Source organism: Schizosaccharomyces cryophilus (genome assembly GCF_000004155.1).
Source record: "Schizosaccharomyces cryophilus OY26 unplaced genomic scaffold supercont4.6, whole genome shotgun sequence".
NCBI lineage: Eukaryota > Fungi > Ascomycota > Schizosaccharomycetes > Schizosaccharomycetales > Schizosaccharomycetaceae > Schizosaccharomyces > Schizosaccharomyces cryophilus.
The window spans coordinates 699,166-717,006 of NW_013185629.1; the positions used below are offsets into that span (position 1 = coordinate 699,166).

A 17,841-nucleotide genomic window follows, 5' to 3' on the forward strand; every position below is an offset into this window, starting at 1 on the left:
GAACATCAAGTTGAAATATTTTTTTAAAAACAAAGATTACGAAAAGAATGAATGAAATGAAAAGATAGAAAGATTATTGAGTTATTAATTTGGGTATCGGTTTATAAGTTGTCTTTTCTTTAGTCGACGTATTCGCTCCGAAATTAGCTATGTTCATAACCAATATCAGCGAAAATGTTGAGAACGTCTTTTAATCAGATCAATAGTTCAGTTGTAAGGAATTCTTTACATTTAAAAGGATTTGTTGGCTTGCGCTTCATTACCACGAAGGGTGATTTAAATCGAGTTGATCGTGAAGGTGAAACAGAGGAATCACAACGGGCAAGACTAAAGTATCAATCGAGAAAAAGAGGAATTTTGGAGACGGATCTACTCTTGTCAAACTTTGCTAAAACGAAGCTGGATAAGTATTCTGTATCTGATCTCCAAGAATATGACCGTCTCCTTGATGAGCCTGATTGGGATATGTAAGTAGTATCAAGTGATTATTTGTTTTCTTGTTTCCTAACCTTTTTTTTTATTAGATTATATTGGTCATCTGGCGAACGTGAAATACCTGAGCGATGGAAAAATAGCAAAGTGCTAAAGGAATTAAGCGCCTACTGTCGAAGTCGGAGAAACCATACTTTACGGATGCCTAATCTTTTTTAATATTAGGTTTTTGAAATAACTTTTATTCGTTCAATAAAGAATACTTCTAGGGAAACAATTTAATACCAATATACCATTTTTTGATCTTTTCTGTTTCTTCAGTGTTCAAATAGTACCACAAAATCCAACTTGTTCCTTAATACCCAAAAAAATAAAAGTAGAAATATAAACGGAAACGCAAATGGAAACGGAACTTACAAAGTAATTTCTTCGCGTAGACTCTGGATTTCCTTAACTTCCTTTGGCGTATCTTTTGTTAAAACAAGAGATTCTTCTTCGCCCACAACAACACTATCTTCTATACGAATAGCAATCCCCTGTGCCCATTTTGGCCAACGGTTATTCATGGGAACGTAGATTCCGGGCTCTATAGTCACCTAAAGACGTTAATGGGGAAAAGCTCAATGAGATATCACATACGATTTGGTTTTTCTTTAACGGTGAAAAGCTATTGTTGGTAAAACAGTCGTGGATTTCTAGGCCAATCTCATGACCAATAGAGTGTGGATATAAAACATCCTCGATTTCCTGAAACACATTAGTTTTGTTGATTATTTATTCTTCAAGACTTATACCGATTTCGAGCCATATATGCCAATTTGCTTAAGCTCCTCTTTTAACAGAATAGCACTTTCATAATGAATTCGCGCCAAACTTAATCCTGTGCTAGTGGTGCATAACTCAATGCATTTCTTTTGTACATTCAAAACAGCTTGGTACAAATCTCGCTGAACTGGAGTAAATCCCCTTCCAGTCGGCCAAGTCCGGGATATATCTGTAACATATCCTCCATATTCCTATAATATTAGCATCCATATTCGTGTATAAAAAACATACACCTCCTGCGTCTACTAACACCATATCGTTCTGTTGGAATGTATCATCATTCGCAGTGTAATGGATTGTAAGTCCATTCTAAACTTGGTTAGAACTAAAGATGTTATAGTAAATAAAGAAACTATGATTTATGTTTCTAAATGTGAATAACTTTTTCACATAGAAAACTTACTCTTCCTCCGGCAACAACAGGTACATAAGCTGATCTTTGGCAGCCACCTATTTTAAATCTATACTCAAGCTCAGCAGCAAGCTGACTTTCTCCAGGAAATTCCTTTCTCATTACTTCCTTGTATGCATTTCCACTTACGGACGCTGCACGCTGTAGACATGAAATTTCACTTTCACTTTTTATTGTTCGCAAAGGATGAAGAAGCTCATTAGCGGATCTAAATGGCTTCTTGCTCTTCAGCTCCCTGATTTTATCTCGCACAACATCAGGGGAAGAAGCTACGGGATCATTGAAAGGGTAACCTCTCTGTGTATTATAGAATACCCGTTTGCATCTATTACCAAATTCTTCAATCACAAATGGTGCTTCCCAGTTTTCTTGAATCTTCATTTTAAGTCAATAAGTTTCAGGTGCAATTACTTACGTTCTCAATATGGAATAAAATTTTTCCATTTTCTACGCCTGTGCGGAAGCCTTCCCATTTTTCTTCATACGAATTTTTGGGTGGAAGGAAAAGAGCGATCTTATAATCTTCAAACGTGTCTTTCTCCTTTACTAATAAAGATTAGTCAATACAAAACTTCTTCCTAATTCGCATACGTAGAAGTAGGACTGATTCAGGTTCCAAGCATCCTTTGTCAATGTTAGCGAACAGCAAAGAATTGAGCAGCCGTTACCGGTTAAATAGTAACTGATTAAATGTTAAAATTTGTTATTTATAAGTATGACTTACAAATTTGGGTCTTGATGGTACTCATAACTAGATGATGTTCATTAGCTCATACAATCACGAACCATGATTAGAAGCCATACAAAGCTGCACCACACATATATCTGAAAGTTGTTAGCTTGAATTGTTCATATAATAACGTTTGTTATTACTTACTTCACAGCAGCAGAAGTGGTAATCAATAAATCACCTTCTTGCATGAGCTCTGCTACATTGTTCCTCCTAGCTCTATATTCATCTGCGTTTATTTTCGGTGTAACTAATGGGAGTTAGATTCTTGTAATCCTAATAAAACTCAAAAACATACGCTCTCCCGGCCGTAATATATGTGGCCGTGTAAATGAAGTTGGCTGACCAAAGGTTTTGCTACTTTTGGTGCGTACATTGGGTTGCAATGAATGTAATAATTCTTTATTTCTAAAAATTTTTTTAAAACCATGACTTAAAGAGCGTAATGAAAACATTTTTCTATGGCATTAAAAGATTCAACAAGTTGGAACTGTTGACGATAGTGAAGTATGTAAAAAGTAGTACAAGTACCGACTACTTATGTGAACTTTAAGTTTATTTTTTTACTTCTTTATACCTTATTTTTTAGTGACAAAACTCAAGACTAATAAAACCCTATAGCTGACTAAACTGTGACATCAAAGTAGCTCGGCGAAATGACTACTAAAAACCATAAATTTTAAGCTCGCGAGCTAAAACTAAATCAGGAGAAGGCTCGTGCTTCACCTTAGGATTAAAAAAAGGGACAATTGCAGTTTGAACTACAGACTTGAATAACTTTTCAACCAAACCAGACAGCTCATCACCCGTCTGTCTAAAATCTGGAAACTGTTATAAATTAGTATACTCATTGGTTCGATAAACGAATACCGGTTACTTACAGCATTCACTTCTAGTAAGTGTACTTGATCAGTTTCGTCGATCATGAAATCAACTCCAAAAATTTCAAAAGAGTTATTTAGAGGCTAATAAAATACTGTTAGTCAGTTGTTTATATATAAAATCATAGCTTGTAGAAATGAATACCTGAAAATGAATTCGTTGAGTAGTTGAAGCAGCCTCAAATACATCTCCCAAAGTTTGTACGATTGAGTCAAAAACTTTGTCCTTATTTTTAATAGAACTATTCCAAAATGCTTGCACAGATGATTCTCTTGGACTTCCGCCCTGGATGCATGTGTTGCTCAGATGACTATATAGGTTGATTTTAGTGTCGGCATGAGGAGATTCATATTCATCTCTGGCAAGCAAACATAGCATATCCTTAAATAAATACACAGATAGACCTCCAACGGCTAAAACATATGCACGGATATGAAACTTTCTATTGTTAAGTAATAAAGGGTTAGCTATGTAGCGTTGTACAAGGAAATGACGAATCTGATGTATAACGATTTTGTTTTCTGGATTCCGGTCATTTACTCTGGAGGAATCAGCATTTTCCACAACATTTTCGCTAGATGAATCATTGGACTCATCTTCGTCACTTAATGCTTCATCGAAGGAATCAAATATAGATTGGAGTTCCTCTATCGTAGAAAAAATCCGGATTCCTTGAGCACCATCGCACATGCTTGGTTTTAGTATATACCATTTTCTTTGCTGAGGTTCTAAGTCTTCATTTTTTTCGAGCTCTTGTCTAAGCTCATAAGACTCCATAAGTGAGTCATCTAAAAACTCAGCATAATCAAGTTCTAAAGAAAATGCTTCAGGAACAGCCTTTTTTAATATCGATCCTGGATTCTTTGCTAAATAGTATACCACCGTGTTCCATAAGTATTCTTTTCGAATAAGTGCTTTCCGAATAACATAAGAGCATGCTAATGTCTCAGGATCGTGGTAGAGCTTGTCAAAATCTATATCCTCATATTGCGCCCAAAATAAATTAGCGTCAGCTCGCGAGTCCACAAATTTCAATGAAAGGCCGCTTTCTAACAAAGCATTCTTAATTTTCGGCTCTACATAAGGATCTCCATAGTTTACATATACTGGAATGGTGTCTTTAAAACTAGACATCGAGTGGTACCTGTAACGGTGACTTGCGATTTCAATTTGGAAGGAGTAAAGGAAAGAATGTAAGCCAAAGGAAATCTAACTCACTTTATTTCTCATTTACGTCGATTCACCAAAAAATAAATAAAATAAAACTAAATACTTTTATTGAACGACAACCAATATTAGTATGAGACATTCTGAAAGTCGTCTAAAAAAGGTTGGAATTATTATTACAACCTCTGGTCGTCCAAGTAAATTTAGAAATTTATAAATAATTTCAGGTTGTTAGTTATATTCCAAACACTTATTTTGAGATTGGGAAATTTTCGAAGAACAATAACAATAAAAGCAATCAACTTTTCAAAATTAAGGAAACTAAAATCATACGTAATCACATTACTACCTATATGAATGAAAACAAACGTCCAACATCTCTATCCATCGAGAAAGTATCATAAAAACAAAAGATCGTTAAGGAAATTAAGCTTCTACAATAAGTATAGCTTTTAATCAGCATTAAGGTCTTTGCCAAACACGAATCCTTCCATTTAAGGAACAGGTAATCATGCAATCAGGTTGGAAAACAACAGACGTTGCGGGAGCATCGTCAACAGTATAAGAAGTGATCGGGGATATGATTGGAATTAACGATCGAGAAACTGTTGGATGAATCGTTATCTCGTTGCATACAAATCTGTTATAGCCGGATTGAATGTCTAAATCTCCTACATCATCAAGATCACTCATAGTTGGCTTTGATGGTTCTGCGTGATGATTTACATAATGAAGTGCAGATTTTGGGCGGTGAAGTGCAGTTACGAGAAAATCCCATAAAAGTAGTTGGCGATCAAGGCCAACACTGGCGATACGATAACTATCGTCGCTACAACGCCATTGATCAAAGGTAATACCCATTACCCAAGACTTGTGCCCTTGACAACGAGCAACAAGTTTTCTTTGAGGAAAAGAGTATACCGAAAGCATATCATCCTTCCCGCCAGTAACTACAAACTTTCCATCAGGTGACCAAGTTACACATGACAGACCGCCAAAATAGCTATGAAAAATGTCAAGCATCTTTAATTCCGTATGCATCAAAAACTTTAAAGTCCCTCGTTCAGATACGACTGCCAAATGCTGATGATCCGGAGAAATGGAAAAGGCATTGATAGGGGAATTTGAAAAAGCAATACAAGCAATTGGATTTTGAGGTTTTCTATCGTCGGGAGAAGGGAAGTCTTTAAGCACATTAAAAGTACCGCGTGAACTTACATACAGTGACTTCAAGTTCTTTTCCGGAATGGAGGAATACAGAGGTTGTTCTTGTTGATTTTTGTCGTAGAAAATAATCCATCCATTTTGAAAAGACACTAAAAACACGGACTCTTGATTAGGAAGCCATTGAACAGTGGTAACTGGGCTGTTATTAAAATGGCCGTTCTTATTATACCGTAAATATTTGTAATTAATGGGATCGTACCACATAACGTCGCCTGTATCAAAACCGATGACAATTTCTAAAGATTTGGGAGTTTTCGTATATTCATTTATGTGGTGACTAACGGGACGAGATCGGTGAAAGTCCATACGAAGCAGAGTAGAATGAGTACCAGAAGTGCTTAAATCTAGCCAGTAAAAAGACTCTTCATGATTGGCAAAAGCATATGTTTTATGTAAAGAGGAAGAATGGTAGAAAGAACGAATTATGTTTTCATGAAACGTGATAGAAGAAATAAAACATTTTGGATTGAAAGTAGAGCTTCCTGGACGTGAGGATGGTCTGTATAGCTTAAAGCTACTAGAGGAGTAAGTGTAAGATTTTCGTTTCGAGCTTTTGTAGTTTTCCAAAATACTAGGGGCTTCACGACCTTCTTCAGTATAATGTACTCCGGGAATTTTTCGAAGCTCTTCCAAATAATCTTTGCCTAATGCATGCTCTGAGAAAGGAAAGGATACGATTTGAAAATGAACTGGGATAGGAATTTTTATAGGAGTATTCGGGTCAAGCGGTGAGCCAGTAATATAATACTTCTGAGAAGGTGATATTAACTGAAGCTCTTCTTTAAGCACATATTCTCCTTCGCGAACAGCTATAAATAAGACCGGGCGAGTGACGCTAGATGACATGGTGAACTAAAAAAGGGGCGATAAGAAAAATTTTGGACTTTTTTGTCTATTCAAGCACTATAGATCGAGGGTTAAAAAATTATTACCAGCTTTAATATTCAGCCGATGGAGGGATGACTAGAAATTATATATGAAAAGACCAATTGGAAGCAGGAACAAAAAGAATGAACAAAAAACAAGCACCAAGAAGAATATTTAAAGTCTAGAAAAAAAAATATCAGAGCAACAGCTTATAAATACGAAAGATTAATGCAACGACCTAGTCGTCTAAACAGAAGATAAAGTCAGCAATCCTTCATAGACGCAACCTCCAAGATGGAATTGTTAACCTAGCTTGACGTTTAAATGGAAAAAGTACTCAATTTCTCTCTCTTTGTAATGTTTCCTTAGTAAAAGGGTATTGTACGTGTTAACCTGTAAATGCAGCAATGATGATGGTCAAGGAATAGCGTATTCTAATGATTTTGTATAATTCATGATAAAGATGAAGAACATAATACAGTAATAAACAAAGAGTCAAAAGACAAATGGTAGGCTCGTTTCTCCTTTTTTTATCTTTTTAGGTGGTATTTAGGTATATTTTATCTTCTTTATCCTGTCCGGTTTTTAAATATGGAGTATATGCTCGTAACCCGAAGGAATTTTGTCCGTCTTTTGTAGCATTAAAATGAACATACATATATCTAAAGGCTGGAAACTTTCTCGTGTCTTCTAAACAATTGGATTACTGATTCAAAAATAAGCTCGTATTTAAATTGTCCCTCGTTTTTTTTCGACTTTAATTTTCTGAGGAAAACGACCAGCTGTAAGAGAGCCAATTCAGTCAAAATTATTGGACCTTTTCTATATTTATCAAATTTGGTTATTCTCTTAATAGTATTGTTTCATGGAATCTGATTGAGGAATGAGAGCTCTTGCTCTTTTCGTTTCTGTGCTGCCCACCCTTCTCTCCTTCTCGTAATACTGCTTCCTATATTTCTGGCGTTAAAAGTGCTTGCCTTGTTATTACTAAAGAGTTAATTAAATTATTATATTTTTTATACATATTAAAGCAGATTATGTCGGAACCGTCGAAAGAAGTAGTCGAAATTCGTCCGGCAAGTACTGAAGAAGACTGGAAAGCTGTCAAAGCCATTGCGGTCAATGGTATTACCGGACAATCGAAGAATCTTTCTCAACAGGTCTTTTGGCATCCTATCTACTTGGCCGCGTGCGGATTCGTTTTTTTAGGCGTACATCGCCTGGCCAATATGACAGAAGGAAACACTTTTCTAAGGACAATCTTATTAGGAGTATTTGTGAGTGCTTCTTTTTTAACCGTCATGGAAATTCCTTGTCGCAAACTATTTTCTTCACTTGCTGATGAAATGGTCGAAGATACCGGTAATTTGCGCGATGAAAACCTAAAGCATTTCTATTTAGCATACCTCAACAAAGATCGATTGATTGGAATCATTGGTCTTCTTCCTCCAGATGCAGTTGGTGCTTATAACCATACTCCGACCATTGTTCATTGGAATGTGATTCCCAAGTTTTACAAATTTGCTTACGACTTGTTAGACGTGGCTTTAAACGATGCGAAAAAATTGAATCAAAATAAGGTTTCAGCAAAAGTATTTACCACCGATAAATGGATTCTACAAAGTCTCAAGTCCGATGGTTTTGAACCCGTTGTCGATGAGGCATTTGACTATTTATCGTTTTTTGGTTTGCGACATGTCATATTACAAACTTCATTAAAAGATCGTCTTAAAAGGAATCAAACATCGAGAAACTGAAAAAAAAGAGGGTGCTTGGTTTTTTCCGTTTGTTTCCTCTTGTGTTTATGAGCGACATACCTCTAATTATAAATTTGAAGAAAGTAAAAGTAAATAAGAAATTATATGAAATATTTTTTAGCAGTATAGCTTTTAAGAAGCTGTTCTTAGTCACTTTTACTGCGTTTAGCCTGATGGTTTGGAATTTCTATGTGACAGTTATAAACGGATATTCATTTGCATATCATACGAGATACTTCTACTTAGTTTAGCTTACATAGACAATTGTTCGTATTGATAGTCCAGCTTTGCGAAACTATAACTGCTTGCTTTTAGTTGAGGTATTATGACATTTCATTTTTCATTTTCTGAACTGCTAAGCTGCAAAGAAGTATGAGAAAATAATATTTAGTTTAGTTCTATTCAATCTACTACTTCACTCATACCAATGGATGGCAATAATGAGTTGCCATCTTCTTATGTAAGCTTTATTTATTTAAAACATTGACTAATTAGACATATCTTAAAAACTTACAGTCAACTATCTATTTACTTTCGATATTCGACTAATCCTTTTGTCATCATAGTGTGATATTCGCATCCATTTCTGAAGTAATTCTCATTACTCCCGCTACAAACACCTCGCAACAATATAAAAAAGGGTTTACTCGATTTTTTTAATTCCTTTATATTAGGTAAGCAACGTCGTTTATATTAGACAAGTACGGTACATGGTTACACAGCTTAATTGCCCTACGCAAGCCGACTCTCTTCCTCTTAGCAAACCTGCATTCTACCCTTTTTCATTCACCAACTTGAGTGGCTTTACCAAAAAGCATTATTTAAGTGAATTAGAGGATAATTTGAGAAAGAAAAAGCTTAGGAATTTAAGGAATGTCGAAAAAATGAGTATCTCTATATTGCCTTCACAATCAGTACCAACGAAAGATTCAGCGTACACTTCCTCTGGATCGAATTTCAAAGTTAGAATTGACTCAGCAAGTTTTGTAAACTATTCTTATCCACATAATCAACTAAACAGAATGAATCATTTGGGAACGCTATGCGAGAAAAACCTAGAATGTCAGAGATCCCAAGGTTTGCAAAACACCCAAGATACCTCTAAAGATCATTTCAAAGATAAATCTTTAGAATGCTCTTCAAAATGCCCACCTTTGGCAACTTTCAGTGAAAACAAGCCTTCTTCGCCATACTTACCGTATTCGACGGATAGCTCAAATACTTCTAATGGACAAGGGAAATCTAGTGAAATAGATTCTGGAAGAATTAGAAATCTGTCCAGGACAGCTCGCGACCATGACCAGAGAGAAAATCGTGATTATGAAGAAAGAGGGGGTACATATGAAAATGGCAGTGAAAACGATTATGATTATGATGAAAACAGTGATGCCAGCACTAACGAAAATAATAATAATGATGATAATTATGATGACCCAGAAAGTGATGATGCTAATGACGATGAAGAGCACAACGATAGCGAGGAAGATGAGGAGAATGATGAAGACAACGACGAAAAAGATGAAGAAGAAGAAGATGAAGAAGAAGATGAAGATGAAGAAGAAAAGGATGAGGATGAGGATGAATACAGCTACAGAAATGCTGCATCTCGGAGTCCAAACAATATATTTCGTCGTCACTCCAGAACAAACTTTCTTGAAGGCTCTGGAAATGACAATTTTGATGAGCAATCTCTATTTAGTGAACTTAGTCGGCTTCAAAGAAGTGGCCGCTTTCGTCGCTTGGCCTCAAGTGTACTTTCGTCTGGTAATTTGGATAACCCAGAAGATGAGCTTGGTGCCAGTGCATTTTCCTTCAGTCCCCTTCGTTCTTCCGTCTTTGCTCCTTCTGGTCAATTTTCACGTTTGCTGAGGGGAATTAAAGATTTTAGCGATCCTACTATTCAGTTACTTTCTCTTCAAGAATTGTCTGAAACGCTTGCAATGAGCACGGAGGATATGCTAATAGGAGTCTTCTCCCCTGATGCTTTTATTTCTGCTTTTTCAGATATTCTTTCCTCTGAAATTTTAGTTGGAGAAACTGCCATACAACTAATGTTATCCTGTGCCACTTGCATATCTAACATGATGGAGGCCCTTCCTATTTCAATGGCCAAAGTTGCCCACAGTCCCATCGTTCGCATTCTATGTGAAAGAATGTTTGACATGCAATATATAGATATAGCTGAACAAGCTCTTGGAATTTTTGAAAAATTATCTGCTGACTTTGGTAATTGTATCCTGGAACATCGCGGTATGTTAGCTGCTCTGCAGTATTTTGATTTCTTTTATACCAACGTCCAGAGAACAGCCATTTCACTTGCTGCCAACTGCTGTAAATATATTGACGAGTATAATGCCGATTTTGCTGAAGAAATAATCCCTTTATTATCCAATACGTTACAATCTTCTGATTCAGTTGTTGTAATGAAGGGCTTTGAGTGTTTAGAAAGTATCATCGATTCATTGAAACTTTCTCCGAATATCATTAAGTCACTTATAAGCGAAGACTTGATTATCACTGTCATAAAAGCTTTGACTACAAGCACTACGCAAAAGAAGGCTACTGATCTTCAAATTCAGCTCTTTCACATAATATCGTCACTATGTAAATCTTCTACCTCCTTTATATTACCGGTCTTAAATTACGGGCTTCCAGAAATAATGTATGAACTATTGTGTGGGCTTCCGCCTCCAGAGACCTCTCATCATTCTAGTATGGTAGCTATGCAGAGCCTCTATCACTGCCCTAACAACCTTATAACTGCTTTATTGCGAACGATAATATCTTTTTTACCTAAAACGCCGTTTGCTGGCCAAGAAGATCTAGTAGCACGACTTCATCGAATGGATTGTATACTACTACCAATTGTACTTGACATCTATTCCACCGTCCCTACTCACGAAGTGAAGTTGTTGGCTGTATCTACTGCGCTTATGATGTTAAGGTCAATTGATGGTGAAGATCTTAGGGACTTAGTTCGCAATCTACCTTTGTCATCCTTCATTGCATCCATATTAAGTGCTAGAAAGGCAGACAATTATTCGAAGCAAAATGCTCTGGAAATGGCGATTTACCTTCTTGAAGCTTTACCTGATGTTTATCACTCCTTATTTATAAGAGAAGGTGTCGTACAAGAAATCGGGTTCATTAGCCGTTCTATAAATTCGGAATTGAAGAAGTTAAAGCTCAGTATCTCATTCTCTCAATCTAAGTCAACTCACCGTCATGAAGAGCTAAAGAAGCTTTCTTCAATTAAGGCTTTAGCAAAAAGTTTCCTGGGAAATTATGAGGTCGAAAACTTAGAAAACCCAGTACTTCATGATTTGATTGGCCTTTCCAAACGACTAGCTAGTTATGTTCATGTTGAAAGCTCCTGTAAAGAACTTGCAGTAGTCTTCCAGAAAACGTCCAACATTACTAGCTTTGAGTTGTTACATTCGGGATTAATACATAATTTGCTATCGTCTATGCGAACACCTAATAGTAAAGCATTAAGGTACTTTTTGTTGTCAATGAATAAGAGCAAGGAAAATGAGGTTTTAGAATATGAAGAAAGTCCTCTTGTGTCCTTCATATTCTGTCTGCAAGAGCTTTTATCGAGAATTGAGAATTTTCAATTAACGATTTTACCTTCTCTTTCAGATAACTCTTTAGAATATATCTCGTCCAAGCAATTCAAAGTTCGATTAATCGCTCTGCCAGGATCTAATATACGACCTCCTTTTCGCTCATTGATTGTATCAATAAACGGATTAGCTACTATTCGAGTGCTAGACAATTATTTATATAATCGAGTAGTTCATCGAGGTGAAAATGAACGTCGATTTTTATCTTTTAGAGAAGGTGACTCATTTCAGGAGTCAGGGGACTCGACGAGACATGAGTCTCTTGAAAATCCAGTGGATATATCTCAGAATGAAGATACTCCTGCTGGTGAGGGTTCAGTGAATGAGGTTGAGTCTTCTGCACCCAACGAGCTGGACTTAAGACATTTTGCTTTTTGCCTTGGTAAAAAGCTTTTACCACCAGAAACTACTATTTTTAAGGCATTGTTTGATTTCATTGAAAGGTCTGATGAACATACCATTGATGATATCTGGAAAACAACAATTCCCTTGTATTATGGAGAACCTTCTTCTTATAACGAAGATAATGATACTCAGCTTTCCGCTGACGGGTCGGAAGATATTCCTGACAATATTAAAGAAATATTAGAAACGTTGCGTGTATTATATTATGGCGTTCGTGATTTACAAACTATATTTCCCGAAAAGCATATTCGAGGAAATCTCGAAAACGTACTTATGGACTTCAGTAATTGGAAGTTAAGTGCGAAGCTAAACCGTCAATTAGAGGAACAGTCTATAATTGTGCATGGCTGTACACCTTCATGGTGTATATCGTTAACTTCCGAATATCCATTTTTAATACCGTTTGAGTCACGCTATCAACTTCTTCAATCAACAGCGCTTGGCTTGCCAAGGTCGGTGTCGTTTATTTTATCAAGGAATTCCACTTTGCCCAAAAATGAAGGCTCTTCTATCCTTCAATATGTGAGTTTACGTCGTCAAAAAATAAGAATACCAAGGAAAAATTTATTTAATTATGCTTTGCAAGTTCTATCCAGCTATGGGTCTTCAGATAAGGTATTGGAAATAGAGTACGAAGACGAAGTTGGTTCTGGACTAGGTCCGACATTAGAATTTTATACAACTGTTTCTAAAGAGTTTACAAATACTTCGTTGGACATCTGGAGAAATGAACAAGCTGGTTCTCAATATGTTTTTCATGCATCTGGTTTATTCCCTTCACCGATATCGACGGCAGAAGAAAATGAAGAAAATAAAAGAAAGCTCTCACTGTTTTCTGCGTTGGGGAAATTTGTTGCGCGTTCAATTTATGATTCGAGAATTATCAGTTTGCAATTCAATCCTTTGTTATTTACTAGGACTATTCCATTAACTATTTCATCTGTTGCAAAGGTAGATAAGGGTTTGGCTAATTCACTCCGTTATTTACAATCGCTTAATTCCGAGGTTGGAAACCCTGGCTTTGACATTGATATAGAGAGCTTGGGCCTTGATTTTACACTCCCAGGGTATTCCTCCATAGAGCTAATTCCTAATGGAAGTAATATTTCGGTCAACAAAATCAACTTGGAAGATTACATCAAGTGCATTATTGACTTTACCGTTGGAAAGGGCATTAGAAGACAGCTAGAAAGCTTTCAAGAAGGATTTTCAAGCGTTTTTGCTTACTCTTCTCTTCAAGTTTTAACAGAGTATGAGCTTTCATCGCTTTTTGGAACAATTGATGAAGATTGGAGTTATGAAACGCTTATTAAATCCGTTGTTGCTGATCACGGATATACTATCGACAGTCCACCTATTCAGAGACTTTTACAATTGATGAGTAGTATGAACTTCCGGGAACAAAGGGATTTCCTTCAATTTATTACTGGCAGCCGAAAGTTACCAATAGGTGGTTTTGCTGGTATGAATCCACCATTTACGATAGTGAGACGTTTGAATGAACCACCCTATAGACCCGATGACTATTTACCAACTGTTATGACTTGTGTTAATTATTTGAAATTGCCTGAATACTCTTCCGTTGAAGTTTTGGCTAATCGTCTATCTAAAGCCATTCTGGAGGGTCAAGGTAGTTTTCATTTGTCTTAATGTTCTTATTGTGATGGACTAAATAAATGAATAATCGAAAAAAATGAATACATTTACTATAATAAATAAAAGGTTCATTGGTAATGTGATTTATAGCAATAAGAAACTTTTAAAAACTTTCCGACTGTTAAATATTCAGTATGTTAAATACGCATATCTTTGACATTAGTAATGGCAATTGCGAATACATTTCTGAAAACCATTAATTATATCAAATGTATTGATCATAGAATAAACAAACGAAACTCGGCAACGTAACAAAGTAGTTTTTTTGAATCATGCATATTGTACTTATAACAGATAGTACGAAAAAGAAGAAAAAGAGAAAAATTTAACGATTGGATGGATTATACAGAAAAAGAGCGTATACCTAAATGAGAACCAACAACACTGTTGCTCTTTCAAACTAACCAGATTTAAGACCTTTTTTCGAAACTTGTTGAATGGAGGGCTTTCTCCTATTCATAGATCGTCTTCTCTGGTCACCAAAATGGTAACTTAAGTTTTCCAACTCATTTTTCACGTTCTCGGCTGAAAATTCAGAACGTCGCGGACCTCCTGGTCTAGGAGTATTCTTAAGTCTGTCACGAGTTGCACTAATTCGAGAGATTAAATCCAAGTAAGAATACATAAAATTACTTAGTAGCACCTGTTGCATTAACGGTCGTTGAGCATTGGACAATTTAATATGTGACAGTCGGTAAATAGCTCGTTCTGTACATATAGGAAATCGAGACCAATAGTAATCCTTATCCGGTATGAGAGCCTTGGGTTTGTCAGCATTGGGAACATATGATACAGCGTTAGATGAAGCTTTACTTAGTGCTCGCTGATCATTAAAACCTTCTTCCTTTGGTATTGGTGGATGATGAGAAATGGATTGAACATTTGTAGCAACAGGTTTTTCGGTACTAGTTTCTGTTGACTTTTTCTTCGAACTGAAAAGTGAGCCAAATATGCTATCCTTAGACGGTGTAGACTGAGAAGCAAAGTGTTCATCACCTTTCTTTTTCAATTTATCTTTCTTAAGATCCTTTTCAGGGTCATTTGAAGTAAACAGCCGACCCCAAGATTTTTTTGATTTTTTGACTTCTGCTGAAGTTGGTGGCTTTGAAGGCAGCTTGGGAATAGGATCTCCCTTGTCGTTTGCTGCAAGTTCTGATGATTTTATAGCTTCATCTTTAACTTCTTCAAAATTATCCTTGGTGGGAGTAGCAATTGATTGCATAACTGAAGCATCCGGTTTAGATACAGGTGATGGCTGCAAGGATGAAGATGCAGAATCACTAGGTTTTTCCTGGTTGTCCTTTATACTTTCGCTTTGAAATGGAGCTTCATTTTCACTTGGCTTTATAGTATCAGAAGATTGTTCAGGTAAAGAGACAAAACGATCAGTAAAACCATTTTTTGTTTCCGTATTAGAGTCAGAGTCATTCGGATTTTCTTGAGACTTCGATTGTTTATCTGAAATCTGCGCAATTACATCAGATTCTGTTCCTAAGCGGGTATTTTCTGTATCATTGTTATTTTGTTCGTTTTGGGATTTATCTTGCAAAGATGTTGACGAAGACCATGCTGATGGAGCCTCTATGTTTTGTTCATGTCGGTGAGTCAAAGGAGACGAGGGTCTGAGAACACTAAGAGATCGAGTTTGTCCATCCTTATTAATAGAAAAGTGAGATCTATTACCCAATAAAGTGGAAGCTTTACCACGATTTATGGTTCTGATCGAGGCTCCAGAACGACGGATAGTGGTACGAGAAGAACGCTGCAAAAATTGATTTGGTGAGACCAAAATTGGACTATCTTCAGGAGGTTCCGTCCTCATACTGTCAACAAGACTTCCCATCTTCTTCGGATCTCGAGCTAAAGACTCTAAATGTTCCAAGTCTTGTAACCGAAGTGATCTACCCCTCTCAATGTTCTTCTTTTCAATTATTGGACTACCGTCTTGATAACTCTGAGCGGCATCATCAGCTTTAACCTGACGGGATAGCAACGATCTCCTTCTGTGCAATGAACGTATATGCTGGAGAGGACTGGCAGTAGTATCCATTTGCTTTGGGTGTTTTAAATTTTTGACTTGTAAATCTAGAAAGTCTTTCCAACCGTTGGGATTTACTTCCGGATGCAAATCTGCTGGAACCCAAAATAAAGTAGACGCATCCGACTCTGATTCTGGAGGAGACATCATAACAGACCAATCTGTATGAAGATCGGGATCATCCGTACCCTGCATGGATAGTCGACGAAGGTGTGTAAGGGCTTCTCGCTCTCTGTCTAAGTCTTCTTGAGACATGTCCTCTCCAAGAGCATCAGAATGAATGTCTTTATCTTCAAAAAAAGTTTCATTCTCATTAGCTGAAGGGTTTACACTGGAACCTTGAGCAAGTTCACCTGTGCCATTCTGGGAAACATCTTGAGAAGGTAAACCGTTGTTTACATCTTCTCTATTATCATCAATGGTAGTAGCTTTTTCAGCATGAGATTCGTCAGGTGTCGTATGTGAAGTATCCACTGCATCTCCATGAGATGTAATATTATTCCTACTTAAATAAGGTATTTGATTGGCATCCACAAACTCTTGATTTCTTGTATCAAATTCATCAACGTCAGCGTTAGAACCTTGGTAATCAAGTATTGGCATGTTTGTAACAAAAAGAGAATAAATAGGTTAATGCTGGAGAATATTAAAGAAAAAAAAAGAAAGAAAAATAGGAAAAGAAGAAAGAAAGCTAGCCAGTATCGTGGCTTATGTAAAATAAATAGGAAACTTGCGATTATGCAACAAGGTGGATCCAAACCAGAAGAAATGAAGAAGGGCTGGAAAATAATCAACCAAGTAGGATCAATGTGTAGAGAAAAGATTTGGATTTGCAGTTCAGCAAGCTCAAAAGAAGGATACTCTTTTTATCGGACGTAATATTTTTTTATGATCGAATGGCACAAAAGATCAATGCAAAATTTGAGCAACAGGCAAGTAGAAAGCGATCAACAAAACCCTACTCTAGTAAACAGGTAAGACTAGAAAGACGGAAATTTTTCCTACTATGAAAATTAAAGAGTCTTCGGCCACATGTATAGAAGACTCCAGAGGCGAGACCAAAGAAGATGCAAATAATTAAAACATATATATGCAAAGAACAATGCTTAATCAAGACCCAGAACACAAAGAGAATGAATTTGCTAGTTGATAAACGAACGCTTATAACGCAAATCGAACAAAAGCAGCCAGAGAATGATCCAGTACGAATATCAATCTATGTTTGTTTGGAAAAACAAGAAAGTACAAAAACAATGCTCTATCAAATCCCTATACCAAACAATGCTGTCAAGAATAAACAAAGACTTGTAAACAAATACCAAAGAAGTCAAAATTGCAAGGAAATCCGTATAATTCAAAAAAGAATCCCAAAAGTTTAATGGTAATCGAATCTTAAGGCTATTTTCCTTAAATAAAACACAAAAATTGATGCGTTAAAGGGAAAAGTCACTGATGAATCAAGAATCCTGAACTGAACTGGTGAGAGTCATAGCCTTCCGAAATCCTATGTCTTCCATGAAATAAGGATGCGTACAAGTGCGGAAAGTACGTTTACATAATGTACAGAGCTTCACTATAATGATATGCATGTAAACAAAGAATTTATACAAAATAGAACGCCAAAAGAAACTGTTTTATGTATGAAAGAAAGCAGAGGAAGGTTTGGCAGAACTTTTTTGGAAAAAAAGCATATCCTAAAAGCACTTTTAACAGCACTTCAGTAAATACTAATTGATATTGAAAGCATTCAGCAATCTATGTGGATTTCTCTGCTTTAATAAGTATCTTGGGTCATATAATATATACGGGCTTTAGAG

General features: G+C 36.3%; 7 protein-coding genes across 7 annotated transcripts; 3 read left to right on the forward strand and 4 right to left on the reverse strand.

Annotated features, from left to right (window-relative positions):
* Window positions 1–24: 24 nt before the first annotated feature.
* On the reverse strand, window positions 25–3,029 carry SPOG_01181 (intermediate cleavage peptidase Icp55). Its single transcript, XM_013169453.1, has 12 exons — window positions 2,698–3,029; window positions 2,547–2,649; window positions 2,474–2,494; window positions 2,394–2,420; window positions 2,338–2,351; window positions 2,261–2,293; window positions 2,085–2,215; window positions 1,661–2,044; window positions 1,489–1,566; window positions 1,227–1,448; window positions 1,072–1,179; window positions 25–1,028 (listed from the first exon to the last, which is right to left on the reverse strand). The coding sequence occupies exons 1-12, from the start codon at window positions 2,852–2,854 to the stop codon at window positions 846–848; spliced, it is 1,461 nt and encodes a 486-aa protein (XP_013024907.1). The 5' UTR covers window positions 2,855–3,029; the 3' UTR covers window positions 25–845.
* Window positions 136–771, forward strand: SPOG_01180 (succinate dehydrogenase subunit Emi5). The gene is made up of 2 exons (XM_013169452.1): window positions 136–467; window positions 525–771. The coding sequence occupies exons 1-2, from the start codon at window positions 175–177 to the stop codon at window positions 649–651; spliced, it is 420 nt and encodes a 139-aa protein (XP_013024906.1). The 5' UTR covers window positions 136–174; the 3' UTR covers window positions 652–771.
* On the reverse strand, window positions 2,957–4,478 carry SPOG_01182 (tubulin-tyrosine ligase). The gene is made up of 3 exons (XM_013169454.1): window positions 3,426–4,478; window positions 3,281–3,364; window positions 2,957–3,227 (listed from the first exon to the last, which is right to left on the reverse strand). The coding sequence occupies exons 1-3, from the start codon at window positions 4,413–4,415 to the stop codon at window positions 3,063–3,065; spliced, it is 1,239 nt and encodes a 412-aa protein (XP_013024908.1). The 5' UTR covers window positions 4,416–4,478; the 3' UTR covers window positions 2,957–3,062.
* Window positions 4,479–4,671: 193 nt separating this feature from the next.
* Window positions 4,672–6,936, reverse strand: SPOG_01183 (WDR20 family WD repeat protein). The gene has a single exon (XM_013169455.1). The coding sequence runs from the start codon at window positions 6,519–6,521 to the stop codon at window positions 4,911–4,913; it is 1,611 nt and encodes a 536-aa protein (XP_013024909.1). The 5' UTR covers window positions 6,522–6,936; the 3' UTR covers window positions 4,672–4,910.
* Window positions 6,937–7,099: 163 nt separating this feature from the next.
* On the forward strand, window positions 7,100–8,718 carry SPOG_01184 (endoplasmic reticulum resident protein). The gene has a single exon (XM_013169456.1). It carries the CDS (start codon window positions 7,580–7,582, stop codon window positions 8,297–8,299), a length of 720 nt encoding a protein of 239 aa, XP_013024910.1. The 5' UTR covers window positions 7,100–7,579; the 3' UTR covers window positions 8,300–8,718.
* Window positions 8,719–9,183: 465 nt separating this feature from the next.
* On the forward strand, window positions 9,184–13,980 carry SPOG_01185 (ubiquitin-protein ligase E3; the record flags this gene model as incomplete). The annotated part of the gene is made up of 2 exons (XM_013169457.1): window positions 9,184–11,795; window positions 12,138–13,980. The coding sequence occupies 2 exons, from the start codon at window positions 9,184–9,186 to the stop codon at window positions 13,978–13,980; spliced, it is 4,455 nt and encodes a 1,484-aa protein (XP_013024911.1).
* Window positions 13,953–17,496, reverse strand: SPOG_01186 (zds family protein phosphatase type A regulator Zds1). Its single transcript, XM_013169458.1, has one exon. It carries the CDS (start codon window positions 16,625–16,627, stop codon window positions 14,387–14,389), a length of 2,241 nt encoding a protein of 746 aa, XP_013024912.1. The 5' UTR covers window positions 16,628–17,496; the 3' UTR covers window positions 13,953–14,386.
* Between the last annotated feature and the right edge of the window lie 345 nt (window positions 17,497–17,841).

Excerpts from the sequence above, each read along its gene's own strand:
- SPOG_01186 (XM_013169458.1), bottom strand. The coding sequence starts at position 16,627 with ATGCCAATACTTGATTACCAAGGTTCTAACGCTGACGTTGATGAATTT.
- SPOG_01182 (XM_013169454.1), bottom strand. The coding sequence starts at position 4,415 with ATGTCTAGTTTTAAAGACACCATTCCAGTATATGTAAACTATGGAGAT. Across the intron at positions 3,365-3,425 it reads CTCAACGAATTCATTTTCAG|CCTCTAAATAACTCTTTTGA; the intron begins GTATTCATTTCT and ends GTATTTTATTAG. Across the intron at positions 3,228-3,280 it reads ACTTACTAGAAGTGAATGCT|TTTCCAGATTTTAGACAGAC; the intron begins GTAAGTAACCGG and ends AATTTATAACAG.
- SPOG_01181 (XM_013169453.1), bottom strand. The coding sequence starts at position 2,854 with ATGTTTTCATTACGCTCTTTAAGTCATGGTTTTAAAAAAATTTTTAGA. Across the intron at positions 2,650-2,697 it reads TATATTACGGCCGGGAGAGC|TTACACCGAAAATAAACGCA; the intron begins GTATGTTTTTGA and ends AACTCCCATTAG. Across the intron at positions 2,421-2,473 it reads TATATGTGTGGTGCAGCTTT|TTATGAGTACCATCAAGACC; the intron begins GTATGGCTTCTA and ends AACATCATCTAG.
- SPOG_01183 (XM_013169455.1), bottom strand. The coding sequence starts at position 6,521 with ATGTCATCTAGCGTCACTCGCCCGGTCTTATTTATAGCTGTTCGCGAA.
- SPOG_01184 (XM_013169456.1), top strand. The coding sequence starts at position 7,580 with ATGTCGGAACCGTCGAAAGAAGTAGTCGAAATTCGTCCGGCAAGTACT.
- SPOG_01180 (XM_013169452.1), top strand. The coding sequence starts at position 175 with ATGTTGAGAACGTCTTTTAATCAGATCAATAGTTCAGTTGTAAGGAAT. Across the intron at positions 468-524 it reads GATGAGCCTGATTGGGATAT|ATTATATTGGTCATCTGGCG; the intron begins GTAAGTAGTATC and ends TTTTTTTATTAG.